General features: G+C 37.7%; 2 protein-coding genes across 13 annotated transcripts in view; one reads left to right on the top strand and one right to left on the bottom strand.

Annotated features, from left to right (window-relative positions):
* Window positions 1-496: 496 nt before the first annotated feature.
* On the top strand, window positions 497-3,428 carry LOC139996552 (actin maturation protease). Of its 5 annotated transcripts, none has more exons than XM_072020980.1 (5): window positions 497-943; window positions 1,594-1,780; window positions 1,862-2,047; window positions 2,130-2,462; window positions 2,548-3,428. In XM_072020980.1, the coding sequence occupies exons 3-5, from the start codon at window positions 1,878-1,880 to the stop codon at window positions 2,747-2,749; spliced, it is 705 nt and encodes a 234-aa protein (XP_071877081.1). In that variant the 5' UTR covers window positions 497-943; window positions 1,594-1,780; window positions 1,862-1,877; the 3' UTR covers window positions 2,750-3,428. The 5 variants fall into 5 exon arrangements, with proteins under 5 accessions (XP_071877081.1, XP_071877080.1, XP_071877076.1 ...); XM_072020979.1 differs by having other exon boundaries at window positions 1,840-2,047; XM_072020975.1 differs by having other exon boundaries at window positions 1,594-2,047.
* Window positions 3,429-5,644: 2,216 nt separating this feature from the next.
* Krt95d (phosphofurin acidic cluster sorting protein KrT95D) overlaps window positions 5,645-15,725 on the bottom strand; it is a 184,606-nt gene continuing 174,525 nt past the window's right edge. For all 8 annotated transcript variants that reach the window (XM_072020924.1, XM_072020926.1, XM_072020930.1 and 5 more), the window contains one exon: window positions 5,645-14,382. In XM_072020924.1, the coding sequence (XP_071877025.1) occupies window positions 14,249-14,382 (134 nt within the window). In that variant the 3' untranslated portion in view covers window positions 5,645-14,248. The remainder of the gene's footprint in view (window positions 14,383-15,725) is intronic.

Raw genomic sequence — 15,725 nt, 5'->3', positions numbered from 1 at the left:
TAGTAAATCGTAGAGGGCGTAAGAGACATTCTGATCTTTCTCTCGGTCGGTATTTCAAAACGTGAGACACAAAGTTTTATTTAATGCCATGTCTATTCTATCCTTAAACAATGACAAAACTTTGTATAATCGTCAAAAAGTCAGATCAATTAGATCTAATTTTGCTCGTCATAAAATTCAAAAAAACAAAATATGATTACAAACATTACTATTTAAACTATCAGAACTATGGAAATGTACAATCATATATAAATCCATAAAAAAATTTAAATGTCAATCACAAATCGCAGACATTTGCAGAATTTAGCTCTATTTTCGATCCTTTTGCGTAATATATTTTATATGCAGCATTTCGATGCGTCGAATTATGTCCAGCAATGGGCAACGATTGGTGTATTCGAGACATTTCAGCCAATCAGCTTTCATAGTACTATTAGAACTGCATTAAACCTATTATCTATGACAATAGTATAGGAATACGGTCTCATGCGATACGTATCGAAATCCCAGCACCTGTTTCAATTCGAGTTCGAGTCGGAGTGAAAAGAGATAAACAATATATTTCCCGAGGCTAGGGTTCTTGCAAACAATGCACTTGCCTAAACTGGTGAATCATCTTCGGAACTGCAGCACCTACGAGAAATTTCTTATCAGACTGTATATCGTGACAGACGCTTGCGAATAAGACATAGTGCGCTATGCCAGCCTGAGAGAGCTCTCTCAGAGAGGATTCAAATTTCAGTCGTATCGGGGCAGTAATTGTAGTTCATTGGAGAATTGTCGCGCATCCGAACGTAATCTTAATACCGTCACGTCAATGCACTCGAGTGTTAATTCTAATTTCTATCGAAGAATTACATAATGTATGTGCATGAGTCACAGGGTGAATAGGGGGGACGTGCAAACGTCAAAATCGTGCTGCACCGATTTTGTTGCATTTTAGGTACGGTAAACAAATACTGATCACCCGATTGATTGCCCGATCTAAATTTGATCTTCCGTGTACAACAATCATATAATATTGGATCGATAATCATCACTTGATATGTATATTGTATATTATCGTCAACTGCTATTCCGTCCAATGTCGATCGTGCGATGTGCTGCCATTAGAACTTTTGCAACGAGTTCATCCTTATATTAGAGCCCGTAAGAAGTATTAAATATATCTCGAAACTCGGGTAAAAACATCACTGCCAGTTGTCGCGCGACCTGATTGATTTTGTCAAAAACGAGTACTGTCGATGGTATCGTTTAAAATTTTTTTGCAATTCACGTTTATCGAGCTATGACAGATACCGTATAAAACATATTCCTCAAGGTTAAATGAGTAACGGATAAAAGTAATTGTAATAATCCAGTGACTGCGTAGTTTCGTTTCTTTTTCTGTCGTGTTGAAATCTTTTCGTAATGAAGTAATGGCACAGAAAGTGTTTTGTTAGAGCAAAATCGATATTAATATCGATATATTACTTTATTTACTATTTTTAAGTACCACATATAAATTGTCTTAATTTTTTTGCTAATTAATTATTATTTATGGTTTTGATTGTACGTTACAAGTCGCATGCTGTTTTTCCATTGATATTTCAGCTTGGATCTCTGCAAGAACGTTCAATAGGATTGCATTTACGATGAACTGGAAACATTATGCGACTTACCAGTGAACAGGAAGACTACCACTAAGAAATGGCAATTTTCAAATTGAAAATACTAAAGCGTAGGTGCATGATTTCATAGCTGTGGAAACTACCATCATTTTATTGTAACGTGTGGCCAGGTATTTGTCAATTGAACAAAGTAACTGTTCGTATCGTACTTATTATTGAAAAATGCCAGCACCACCTCCACCTCTCTCAAGTTTGCCAGAGGCACCTATGTGTGAAAAAACTGAAGTCAGCGATGCAGACTCCCTGCCTCCTTGGGCCAAGATTACCCTTACATCTGCTGAGGCAGAAATTGAAAAGCTGATATCCCGAAATGAACTGAAAGATGCAGAAGTTACATATTTTTGTCAAGTTGAACCAATTTTGCAAGACGGACCACAGTGAGTTTCATCTGTAATTTATTATTTATAGATGAAACACATAAATCTAAATAATAACAATAATTACGTTACTATTTAACAGATGTGGTTTAGTAGCACTTGCTATGGCATCGCAAGAATATACAAAACCAGTTTCTGTGAGTCAACTCTTAGCTGAAGCTCGTGTAAGGGGTTTTACACAACATGGAGAAGTGTATAGTGTTGATTTTATGGGCACACTAGCGGCTGAATATTTGCCTGACCATAGACCGGATATTTTAGTGGATTTACAGCAATGCCCAGACACATTGACACACGCTTTGGCTCATGGTGCAATGGTACTAATTCCATACGATTCTGATTTCAATCATGCTCCATGCTTAAAAAGAGGCCATAAAGCTCATTGGGCACTACTTGTGGGTCTAATTTCATCTAGGTATGTCACATCTCTTCCTATTATTTTCAAATTTTAATTGAAAGTAAACATTCTTGTGACTGACTCACTGTGATGTGTATTTCAGACAAGGATATCATGTCTTAGCGCGTCATGGAAAATCACGTCATTTAGCTTGTTGGCCGTTACGCGATTTAATCGAGAGCAATGGTAATTTGGAAGAAGAAGGAACAGCTAGACATGCTGGAGGATACGTGATACCAAAAGGAGGAGTCGGAGGTCAGAGAGGTTTGCGTGGTAGGGCACTGGCGTTGCACCCATACATATAAGATCTTGTACAAGAATTGTAGGTAATTAATATCACAGCGAAAGACAGAAATTACTATTATAATATTACCGTATCCACGTTACAGTATATGGTAAATATTCAAAGGCATAACGTTTGCACAGCTGCTACGGAATTTAATTACTTGTAAAATCATATTGCTTTTAAGTAACATGTGTTTTAATTCGCAATGCATTTTTTGATCAACATTTGAAGGGGGGTATTAAGATTCCCAAAAATTTGGCATTAGATGTAATGAATTGACGAGAATATTATTCATTAAGTTCTAACACGCAGTGTAAATAATGATTTATTATGTACGTTTGACTTTACATGCACCTGACGGTTTGAAAGATTCTTTCTTTCGTTGTTTCGACGTATCGAGCTTTTCCTGTGGTGCGACACGTGCTAAGTGCAGGCATAAGATAATAAAATGGGCATGTACACGTGCATGAAAGAGACAAACGTGGACAAGGAGAAAGAAAAGTCTATAAAGAATATCTGCATAAAATAAATATCTACGTGTATTAGCTAGGATTTATTGGGATCGTAACACTAGCTGGAACAAAAAAAAAAAAAAAACCAAGTATATTTATTTAGCGAAGAAACTGTAGGTTTTCGATCAATAATTATGAATCTTTGTTTTATCCTAACATTGTGAATAAAGACTAAATCTATCTATAGCAAGAGTCTCGCAATTGCATTTGAGGCAATACAACTTAATGTTCGTGTGTACCGGATTGTTGGGCGCATTGCTTTTAAGATACGGAATGAATTATTATATTTGCTAGATACGATAGACTAGTTTCACGAAATCATACGAATTAAGACACGTTTCATTATCCAATATAAAATGTGCAATTTACTTTCAAATTTATTACATATCATTTTTATATTTACATGAAACAGTCTTTCAAGCTTTACTCATAAGTAGTAACTTACAAATGATAAATTGCCTAATAACGATAGGATAGCGATACATATATACACTATATCTTTGAAATTATATATTAAGCTTTAAATTGAGATTCCTATCAAATTTTCCCGCATTTTTTCAAACTTTTATCAAACAGAATTAAATGTATCTTCTCTGAATCGTGTAAATCGAAAATTAAATTTATCACTTGGTAACTATATCGAAATCTCTTTATCGAATATACAAATACATATAAAAATATCCAAACTTACACTTAAAAATCTATAAAAATTCATTTTACGAATATATCGTCAAATATCACTTTCTGCTGTACCGAAGGTCTTGGAAGCAACGCGCTATAAGGAGAGGATCTTACTGTGTAGAACTCTACGATATGCTTGTTTTACTATGTATTTACCGGTATGTAAAGTACGAGCGTAGTTTTTACTGATATTAATACGTAACGATCGTAAAAAGAAGAAAGAAAAAAAAAAAAACGGAAAGCGACAAAAACCTGGAGATATCTTATGACTGGCTCGTGTTTCCAGTTGTACGGTATCTTAAGCGTTTTCTTTATCAAATTCGTCGGATGAAAACGCGTAAAGCAGGTTCCAGAGAGATGCTATATTATTTGTAGACTCCGTTGAGTGGTTTCGGATCAAATACAAAACAACAAAGAGCAAAGAGAAAGTTAAAAGAAGACAAAGAAAAAATAATAAAAACTGTACCCAAGTGCCGCAAAGTAACGAGGTTCATTCATTAAAAAAAAAAAAAAAAAGGGAAAAAGGATAATTGTATACCGTGCCTATTCTCACATCGCGAAGCTTCTTCGATTTGCTGTCCTGTCGCAATCAAAAGATACTCTTGTAGAGTAAAACGAATACGACGAATGCTACTTATCGGTGCACGTACATGGTTTCCCCGTTTTCCATGATGTTTCTAATGATAATCAAAAAGGAACAAAAAAAAAAAGAAAGAAAATTAAAATAACACGTATTTTTCCTGCTCTAACTTCGTGAAACTCGTACGAATCGCGTAATAGAAGAAAATAGGGATTTTCAAGAGTAATAAAAAAATACGTCTTCCGTTACTTACCGCGATACAGTCTTTTCATTGGTGTCGGAGAAGCAGAGTTGAAACTTTCATTTCAAAAGCATTTAGAACACGTGAACTTGTTACATCTTCTATATATACCTATTGCCTTTCAATCGACGGAAAGGAAGTAGTTTCGATTAATGGCAGTTATCGAGCTTTTTTCTTCGGAGGATTTTAGTTCGTGCCGATGTATAAATCGTCATCGACTACATCGATGTACATCGCACATGTGTGATTCGAAAAGTGTAAAAGCCAACGCAACACAGAGCCAAGAGAAAGCAGCGGTACGTGGTACCGCGTTACGTTGTAAGAGATTAATATTGTGATCATTGTTAACACTTGTTTCTTTTTCCTGTAACTCGCGTAATTTTTACTTGATTTGTTGTCGGTATTTAGCTTTAAACGTGATACAAATATAAAGAGATGTTATCATTTACAAAGCATGTTTTCATTAAGATTTCTTTCCGTGTATAGTATATGTCTTTCTTTCTCTATCATCTATCTTTCACTTTTACACTTTGACCGTTACTTTACGATCGTTGGAACGATATCGACTATGCGAAATCGACTGTATCGGGTATGGTTGGTGCTAGAGATTTTCTGAACTAGTGAGACAAGTGTGCCAATCTATATCTTTCAATTACGAGTATACATACTGCACGACGAAAGATTTACTTTCTTCTTTCCTGTTAGGAGTTTGAAAACAGAACGCAATAGCGACTTTCGAAGAGTAATAAAAGAAAAGAAAAGAAAAGAAAAAAAAATGAAGAAAAAGAAGAAAAAGGAAAGAAAAGAAGAAGAATGTAGAGAAAAAGAAAATAAGAAATAAGAAGATATTAAATCGTTCGGATGGTACAGGTGCACTGGGATTGTAATAGAATATCGAGAAACTGCGTTACATTTATATTTCAAGCTTACAAACATCAACAACATAGTTTTTTTTCCACTTTTATCCTTTTAAAATTGTAACTTCTCCTTATTGTTGCTTTCGGTTTCTTTTTCCTTCTCTAAGCATACAGAGTTATTACCACAAGTTTATTTTTTGTCCACTATTTTCTAATTACATTATATATCTACTTGTGTCCTGAGATGCGACTGGGAATCATCGATCAATGTCCTCCCTCTTTCTCGTCTTTTGTAAATACAAAAGATCACGCCAGACGACTCGCACGCCACGAGAATGCGATTACAGTTTCGTCGCTGGAACAACGATCCTCACACGCTTCTTTTATTGAATCTTCGATCGTGGGAGAGCGTCGAAAGTCAAACCATATACATAAATATATTTCACGCGGATGCCACTAGACGAATAATTATATGTATATTTCTCTATAAAACGAAGCTACAATCTATTTTGCCGTTTTATATTGTACTCTGCATAGATGTATGTATACATATACATACGGTACTATACTGTATATACATATATGTATACATATGTACATGTAATATATTAAAAAAAAAAGGAAAAAAAAAGGAAAAGAAAAAAAAGAAAAACAGAGAGAATATTCTGTACAACGATTACACAGCGTTCACAGTATAAAACGACCACGTGTTACGCCCAGGACACAAGCCGTCTCTAATTATTCTATAGATTAATAACAATGATATCCTGTATCCGAATATTATGTTTATAATAATATATATCACATATAGGTATTTCATGTTCATTATATCAACAATAGGGGAGTTGAATTAAAAAGAAGGCTAGCGTTCACTTATTAGAAATTTATTTTCTTTCACTGCTTTCTCTCATTCTCTTTCTTTCCTCCTTTGTTTTGCTTCACCCGATCTACGCGTGTGTATTCACGTTCAACTTGAAAAAAAGAAAAGAAACGAATTCTTCGAGTCCTTCAAAATTTTCCTCGATCATTGTGATATCTTTTCTTTCTTTTTTGTTCTTTTTAACCCCGTTTTAGAGCAATTAACAAAAGGACCTCGGTAATGATACAGTGTTTACTCGCAGTTCGTTGGTCGAGCGAGTTTTATGAAAAGAGCTCGCCTTTGACCCTCTCGCTTCCGTAGCTCATTTCACGAGCAATTCGGGAAAAATTACGAATAGCTTTATCCTCTATCCTCGTGCAATCTCGTTCGCGAAATATTTCCGTAAATCGCTTACGTTTAATAATTTAACGGTCAATATAATTTTTCGACTAATACAATTATAGTTAACGTAGTTTCTAGTTTGGTAGTAAAAGGGTTCCAGAGAAACGGCACGAACGTTCACGCGTTATTTGTATTTTAGAAACTTGGGCGGAATTATTCGTTTCAGCCGCGAACGAAGTTTATTGCCAGGTCCGTAACGAGATCCGTACAATTAATATGTTCAAAAGGTGTCTACGATATATATATATATATATATATGTATATATTGCGTGTGTAATAAAATTCTGTACATCTGATGTTTGGAGAAAAAGCGTGAAACAAAAGAAACGCGCAAACGTGTAGAGCGAGATACCTGGAAACAGTCGACACGCGTATCAAATATCAACAAACTACCACGTAATTCCTCTTCTAATCTTTCTTATCTTTGTCAGTCTAATTGTTCGCGTAGAATTCGTGGAACGGTTTTTTTCTTCCATAGCTTCGTCGTGCGACTCGCCGGCTTGATTCCCGAAGAGAAGGAGGAAAAGTGTAAAATCAGTGCGAAAAATCTCGCGACGGGAACGCCGCGCAAGAAAATGAAAAAACGTGACTGCTCGTGAAGATACACGCGGAGGCCATGTTGCCCCCTTCATCTTCTCTCTCTGCCCGCCATCTATCAATTTCGTTGCTGCCAGTTTCCCGCGCGGGAAGCCGGCACACGCGTTTTACAGCCCTTTTAATTGAACTCTCTGATATTATTGATAACAAGTTAATCATATGTACATGTACAGTTTAGACATCGGCCGCCGTAAGCGCAATAAAGACGTCTAAGAACGCCCGTGAAAGTCAAACGCCGTATTTCTGACCGATCCATTTTTCTTCTCGCTTAATTCTCTTTTTAATTATTTTCCTATTTCGCTTCCTTTTCTTTCCGATCGCTGCGCTCTGGTACCGAAAAACACGCGCTCCACGTATATATTTATACAGACATATATATATAGATATGTGTGTATATATATATGTTTATATATATTAATTACCTCTTTTTTTTTCGTTTAATTATTGTAAGCTTTGAGCTTGGGCCTGGCTGCCCACACGTGTCGAAACTTACTATACGCCGACGAAAACAATAATCGTATCGTAGCAAACGCTTTCGCAGAGTATTGCAGCCCAGGCGTACGTGCTCACGGTCCTTGCGGTCCATAACGATCGCATCCTCGCGCTCAATCGTCTGACACAGCTTATCGATCTGTTCTTTTCTGCTGCGCTTCGCGAGACTCGCGGGAAACGCGCTGGAAAATTCGAAACCGAATGGCGACGCTCGTTACGCGGATCGATCGCCACATCGCGGATTCGTGCGACGACGGTACCGATTGCCTCGTTCGAGAAGAATCATGCGTTTTGACTAGAATCGAGAGCTTCGAGAATCGAAGTTCGCAGCGATCGCTGCTCGTAGCAGCCTTCAAGGGAACGAATTCTTCGACGAATCTTACGATGCTGTTGTGGACCGCGGACGACTGGTATCTGACGACTGAATTTCAATATTCGCGTGCGTCAAGGATACAGGACAAGTAAACGAACGTTCTCGTCCTCTGTCGCAGACTGTTTGCTTTGAATGTTTCATAGGTTCTCGCGTTTCGTATATTTTTCTACGTTTCAATTTTTCATAAATCCATTCAGTTTAGCTACGAATGCGACGAGAGGAATGCAAGGGAAAGGAGAACAAAGACCGTGAGCACGCGTCACGGGTGTATCGACGCACGTCTCTAAAGACGCTAAAATCTCGTATTACGAAGCTTATTTATTAATTGCACAACTTGGACGAATCGAAATTAAAAAAGAAGAAGAAAGAAGACGCAAGCGTTTATTGGCGAACCAATGATAAAAGCAAAAGGAAGTAAGGTAAAATAGGAGGAGAAAGAGATCGAGGAACATTAAGGGACACGCGAAGTCCTTTACACGCTGGATTAAAAGAATTCGTTTCTGCTTCAACACTGAATACGTTCGTAAGACATAAATATGCGTAGGTATGCGTGTACGACAGTTGGTGGAAACGATATAGCGAGATCATTTGTCCTGATGCCTCCATCTCACGTCATATTATCGTACTATTGCACTGCATTATTGTACTGTCGCTGTGTCGTTGTGTGGTAACAAAATGTCTATCTATCGCTGGTCTACAATTTTTATTCTTTTCCGAATTTTAATCTAATTCTGGTTACAGAAAGTTGAGTAATCGTATTACAGAAGTAACTTGGATAAGATTGCTGGGTGTCATTTAGTGGTTGCAGAGTGCTCGTAGGAAAAGCTGTAGGTGCCAAGGAACAAACTCTCGAGGAAGGAAACAGGAACCTACGCATTCATGTATTGGGTTGGCAACTAAGTGATTGCGGATTTTGTCATAGGTAGTAATGACAAAATCCGCAATCACTTAGTTGCCAACAATAGTTCAAGTTTACGAGAAAGAAAACCGTGTTCGTAGAAAAGTCTGTACGCGTCGTCTCTCAGCTGCATGGAGAACTCAACATTTGGTTAATTCTGATAAATGGCATAGATAAAAGCCAAGCAGCAATTAACTAATTTTTATTGGCACTTATATTTCTCTATATAGAAGCGAACTTGTCACATTATTTTCTGCTATTATTAAGAACTATTTGGAACGGGAAATTGCACTTGGATCAGACGTCAAGTAATACTCGATGCTAATAATAATACAACAATATCTTCGTGGGTATGTGGAACATGGTCCAATAAAAAAACAAAATCTTTCAATCGTGGCACTTATAGCGTTTTCTACAGGCACTCTTCGATTATGGAAATAGCCAGTGGCGCCTGTTAATCTGTCGAAGACGCGATCTTTTACAGTTTCGCAATTTTAGCCAGCGATATTTATTGATTCAAGCTACGGTAGTTTATATTGAAAAATACATCTTTTTATACTGTCGCATAAAATTTCACTGTTGTCTATATCGACGATGCGGGAATAAAAGGGAAGCTTGTACGTTGAGAGGTTGGTTTTCGCACGGAGACAGTCAACGACGCGTTGAACGACTGTTGTTCCGATTCTTGTGACGTACACAGCGTAACGCACGGACAATTCTATGACTTCGCTATGTTCCTTCCACCAACTACGGAACGGTATGCACGAACGTAAACGTTTTAGTCTTTGCATTGTACAATTTACAGCCAGGCTTCCGGTGTGGCCGGAAGTATGCTTCTTCGTCCGTTTAATTTATTCAGATTCTCGACCACTGCGCGTCGTCTCCTACGACGTGTCACGGTCGAACTTGCATTCGGCCGGTCGCTGTTCGTCGCAACAAACTAATTGGCTTTGAAACTTTTCCATCATTGTTTTCTTTTTTTTTCTTTTTTGGCGTTACGTCGAAATTACACCGATGAGAAACATCGTTGAACGCGTCTTCTGACAGAAAAGCAAAACGCCATTGTGCAAAACTGTGGAACGACGTTCTCGAACGCCTCGTTTAAACTGTGCGAGTATATATGTACAGGGTGTCTCAGGTTTTTTCGTTCAAACGACGCGAATATATTCTTCGAGTAAAAATAATCAATTTTATACAAACGTAGACCTATGGAAAGCTTCGTGATCCATTGTTGACAACATCCTCATCGTACGCTTAGTATCAATCGTTCGTAAACGAGTACGCATAGTTATCGGCAGGCATCGTGTCGAACGAAAAATCAATCTCGCGTTATTTCGTACTTTTTTTGTTGAATTTCTTCCTCAAGTGTTTACGAGTCTACATTCCTATCAAACTTCTTCTTATTTCTATTCGTAGAATATGCTGCTGAAAAATCATGGGTCACCCTATATATACACACACACACATAGTATCTATACATATGTATATACATATATTTATATGCATATGTACCTATAGAAATATATATATGTACATCGTATGGCAGGTTCGATCGCTGAAAAACAATTCAGCATACGTTCAATGAAACTGACAACGAGGCAGTTAATATCGCGTGTACGTGTGCGCGTAACAACGTTTCTTTGTTGGCTTTTCATCGTTCGCGTGGCCTGCTGGCACGGTTTCTTCCCTTTAGACTTTATACTTGTCGCGTTCAACCGCGCTCTTATTCTCGCGATAATGTGCGCTCGCCACTGAAAACTGACACGGGTTTGAAAGTCTTTCTCGAGGATCGCGTGTAAACGTTGATTGATCTACCGCGGCCTTTCCTCCCCTCGCACCTTTTTCTTCAAACTAACGCAACTCGAACCGACCGACCGGCTCTTCGAAAACTGCCAACGACTCTACTTCGATACGATAAAATATTACTTTGTTAAATCCAGCGATAGTAAGAAAAATATATCAATACTTTTAAAATAGGAACGAACGTCGTGTTCATCTCCAGCTTATTGTTGTGAGAGGACCTTAAAGGACAAGCCGCGCGTCAACGCGTTTCCTTTAAGTCGTGTTTCTCTCGTAAGAAAGGATCGCGCAACGTGTCGAATAAAACTTCTTTTTTTTGCGGGATTTCGCAACTGAATTTTTTTAAATGAATTAAAATTTACACACACACACACATATATATAAAATAGAACGATAAAAAAATTTCAAGGCAGAAATTGGCAATTAATCAGAAGATCCGATCTCATCCACGATTCTCTCGAATTTGAATATCCGATCGCTCTTATCGCCCCGATCATCTTCTTCTATTTTTTTTTCTCTCAGCACAGCCTCGTGGAAGGCCATCGCGCGTCGAAAAGCAGAACATTGCCACGTACACACGCGTCGCTCGACAATAACTTGCCACTGCCTCGAGATGCTATTGAAGTCAACTACGTATCTCGCGGGGTAGTTCGCAGAAAATGGGTTATTGCTCTCAGCCGCTTAAGGATGTGAAATGTAGGACTACGATTTGCACAGTTCGATACTCGTTACAAACTAATTGCAGACTAGCAGAGAACAGGGGGGCGGGGCACAGAGTACGTACTATCGTACGGTATGCGTGTGTCGTGTGCGAGTGTGTGTACATGTACCGGCATAGGGTAAAGATTTTGCCTGTAATTTTACACCGGCGAACGTAAATTCGCCAATGTACCATAGGACGTTATTATCGATTTCCTCTTCGCTGTTTTATGCACAGTGATAGAATGCTCGCGTTTCAAATGTATTTTCTCTGAATTTAACGAATGATCGGATGGACGATCCGTTTTTTTCTTCTCTTTATTTCTGCTTGTGTTTATCTCTCTCTTCTTCTTTTTCGATTTGGCATTAGGCAGTCAGCGCGACGTACATGTCGCTGGAAACACCGAGCAGTAAGCTGCTGCGTCGTTCCTTCTAATTTTTCCCCCTTTTTCTTTTTCGTCTATTCTCTTGCTTATCCGTAGCTACATTCAAAAAACGAAGAAATCGGAAAGTACGTGACTGCTGCACGCAGTTATCGTTCGAACGGTGCTCGTTTTCTCCTCGTGCAAATTATGATACGTGTATATTCATCTCGTTTCTTCTTTTCTTCTATTATCCACAATATTAAACGTTAGTGTCTATCGTTTCGTCGTGATATGACTCTGTTTCTTTCTTCTTCTTCTTCTTCTTCTGAGGGACAAGAGGGACTTACGGACTTGACTTGTAACGCGTGACAGGCGGTTGATTTTGAACGGCGATTTGAAGTGAAATTCAATAATCAATAAATGTAATTAGGAAGGAGGAAGAAAACGCGCGAGCGCGTTTCGATTCTGTCTTTTTACCACGATAACCTCATTATCGATCGATGGTATGAGGAGAACGTAGTCATTCGATATCTTCTTTTTTCTTTTTCTTTATTCCCTAATACCTTCGCCTATGTTTTTCCGACAAATTTACGTCTATTAAGTCTTGCTCACTCTCGCCCTCTCTTTCTTTTTCTTTTTTCTTTTTTTCTTCTTCTATTTCTACCGGCTAAACAATAATACGCGGATGAGTATACTCTATACGTTACATCGAAGTCGAAGGGTGAGAAGGTCGTCTAGCAGGAATCAAGTATCAAATAATCAAATCTGAAAATAGAGTATTTAAACTACAGCAGCCTGCGGCTAAAAGTCTATAAAATGGAATACAAAAAATATGTCGAAATCTTAAACGAGAAAAGGAGTATAACGTATATAATAACTAATGAGCTAATTCGTAATCGTCCTAATCGTATTCATCGTCTTATTATTCTTCTCTTCCTTTCCCTTCCCTTTCGTCTATCTTCTCTCTCTCTCCCCGGGGAAAACTTCCCGAAAATTCGCGAAACTACATCGTCTTCTCCTAAACAACAGGTTTGTGCGCTAAGAGAAATGTTTTGCCTGTATCACAGACTTCTTTCGATAACGTCGCTGTATGCTCCATTGCTATATGCGATCGTATATATATATATATGTATATATCCACACACATGTATGTGTATATACACACATATATATTTACCTATATATATGTATATAGAATACACGTTAATTAAATAAATACATAATTTAACGCTAACCTTTGCTTCGCTACCTTGCGATTTAGACGAAGAACTATCTTAGCAAATACGCGTATCAGTTCGATTCGCAGGCGAAACCGATCGATTTTCCTATGCTCGTCCTTAAAAAAATTTCTATATGTACACGCGTCGACGGCTAGGGAGTGGGGATGCAGGAGAAGGGGTGGGGGTGGATTGCTGAACTCGGTTCCCGAACGATACTTCGTAATCCATCGCATGTGCCGTTACCGACAGGAAAATCGAATATCCTATTCGTGCAATTCGCTTCTGCTGCGGACATCGTGCTCGTAACGATGTAACCGCATGTTCTCTCGCTGTATGGCATTCGCGTAACCAACGAGATCCATCGTCATCGTCGTTATCTTATATTAATCGTAATACGATATGTGTGTTGGCGTTATGCGTCTACCGATCTTCGATACGTCTCAGTTACGCGCCTACTCTTAGCGAACTGGTCGCACGCGCGATAAAGAGACCCGTCTCTTTTCTTCTCTGTGTTTCTGGCTTCTCTTTGCCCTTGGGACAGTTGGCAGCAAAAACGTTAACAGATCGCACAGTTTCCAAGTTTGCTTTCCGCTTCTCGAAACGTAATCGAACGAACGACCCGAGCGTAATGCAACACCGCGGGCCAATTAAACGAACAGGCAGCGCTCAAACACTGTAGAAACCTGCATAACCTGCAACGACTTACGGTTTCAAGCAGCAGACTGTCCACTGTACGAACTCTGGCGCTCTATCGCGCATTACATCTTCCACTCTATCTCGCTATTTCTTCCCTTTCTTTTCTCTATTTTCCGACGTTCCGAGGGTTTCATGGCTTTCGGGTTTTGCGCGATAAGCTAAGCGGTTGTTTCTAATTGGCAATATCCATGAACACAAACGAAATCTGGCGAAACGTCTGGCCGCTGACGGGAACGAGGCAAGCGTTTACGTGGGGTTCGCTGCTTGTTGCTGGGGGCTGTACTCCAACATCGCTATCGGGAACGTCTTGATGTGCGTCTGCCACTGCGCCGACAGTTGGAAGAATTTCACGCCGTACCACTCGGTACCGTCGATGCTCACTGAAGAAGAACAAGTTATTCGTGTAATTTCAACGTTCCACGTGCTAACGTTCCTCTGCACAATTTTCCCACATTTTGCCTACGTTATTCTCTTTCTATTAAACTGTGCCAGAAATTCCTTGCGTTTCATAAGCAAACGATAGATGCAAATTGTTTGGTTTATGTTATTTTATTCAAGATATTTTAATAAAATAAAATAGATAATTCAATAAAAATAACATAAAAGAAATAATATGCATCTATCTAAGAAACTTTTCAGACAACCTGATGTATTTCACATGGTGCAGTGAATTCCTTGAGTCAAAGAAATTAATAAACATGGTCGTATGAATACAGAGACTTGAAATGATAGATGCAAATTGTTTGGTTTATGTTATTTTATTGAAGATATTTTAATAAAATAAAATAGATAATTCAATAAAAATAATATAAAAGAAATAATGTGCATCTATCTAAGAAACTTTTCAGACAACCTGATGTATTTCACATGGTGCAGTGAATTCCTTGAGTCAAAGAAATTAATAAACATGGTCGTATGAATACAAAGACTTGAAATGATAGATGCAAATTGTTTGGTTTATGTTATTTTATTGAAGATATTTTAATAAAATAAAATAGATAATTCAATAAAAATAACATAAAAGAAATAATGTGCATCTATCTAAGAAACTTTTCAGACAATCTGATGTATTTCACATGGTGCAGTGAATTCCTTGAGTCAAAGAAATTAATAAACATGGTCGTATGAATACAAAGACTTGAAATGATAGATGCAAATTGTTTGGTTTATGTTATTTTATTGAAGATATTTTAATAAAATAAAATAGATAATTCAATAAAAATAACATAAAAGAAATAATGTGCATCTATCTAAGAAACTTTTCAGACAACCTGATGTATTTCACATGGTGCAGTGAATTCCTTGAGTCAAAGAAATTAATAAACATGGTCGTATGAATACAAAGACTTGAAATGATAGATGCAAATTGTTTGGTTTATGTTATTTTATTGAAGATATTTTTGTTGTTCTATTGGCGCTAAATGGACCATACATAATTCAATAAAAATAATATAAAAGAAATAATGTGCATCTATCTAAGAAACTTTTCAGACAACCTGATGTATTTCACATGGTGCAGTGAATTCCTTGAGTCAAAGAAATGAATAAACATGGTCGTATGAATACAAAGACTTGAAATGATAGATGTGAAAACTTAAGAAGAGTTACAGCATTTTTCACTTAAAAATGTTTCTCTATTGAAACTTACAGTTACAAAGATTCTTTGTTTTCTTAAATAATCTCACTTGGTTTGTTAACCTTTTTTTGTTATCAGAACATATTG

The sequence above is a fragment of the Bombus fervidus genome, chromosome 18 (genome assembly GCF_041682495.2).
Source record: "Bombus fervidus isolate BK054 chromosome 18, iyBomFerv1, whole genome shotgun sequence".
Lineage (NCBI taxonomy): Eukaryota > Metazoa > Arthropoda > Insecta > Hymenoptera > Apidae > Bombus > Bombus fervidus.
The sequence above is the reverse complement of the archived record's forward strand: the minus strand, read 5'-3'. Positions and strand labels throughout refer to the sequence as shown.

What these genes read in the sequence shown, in the direction of transcription:
- LOC139996552 (XM_072020975.1), top strand. Translation starts at nt 1,833, where the DNA reads ATGCCAGCACCACCTCCACCTCTCTCAAGTTTGCCAGAGGCACCTATG. An exon ending in ATTTTGCAAGACGGACCACA is followed by an intron (nt 2,048 to 2,129) that starts GTGAGTTTCATC and finishes ACTATTTAACAG; the next exon opens with ATGTGGTTTAGTAGCACTTG. An exon ending in GTGGGTCTAATTTCATCTAG is followed by an intron (nt 2,463 to 2,547) that starts GTATGTCACATC and finishes TGTGTATTTCAG; the next exon opens with ACAAGGATATCATGTCTTAG.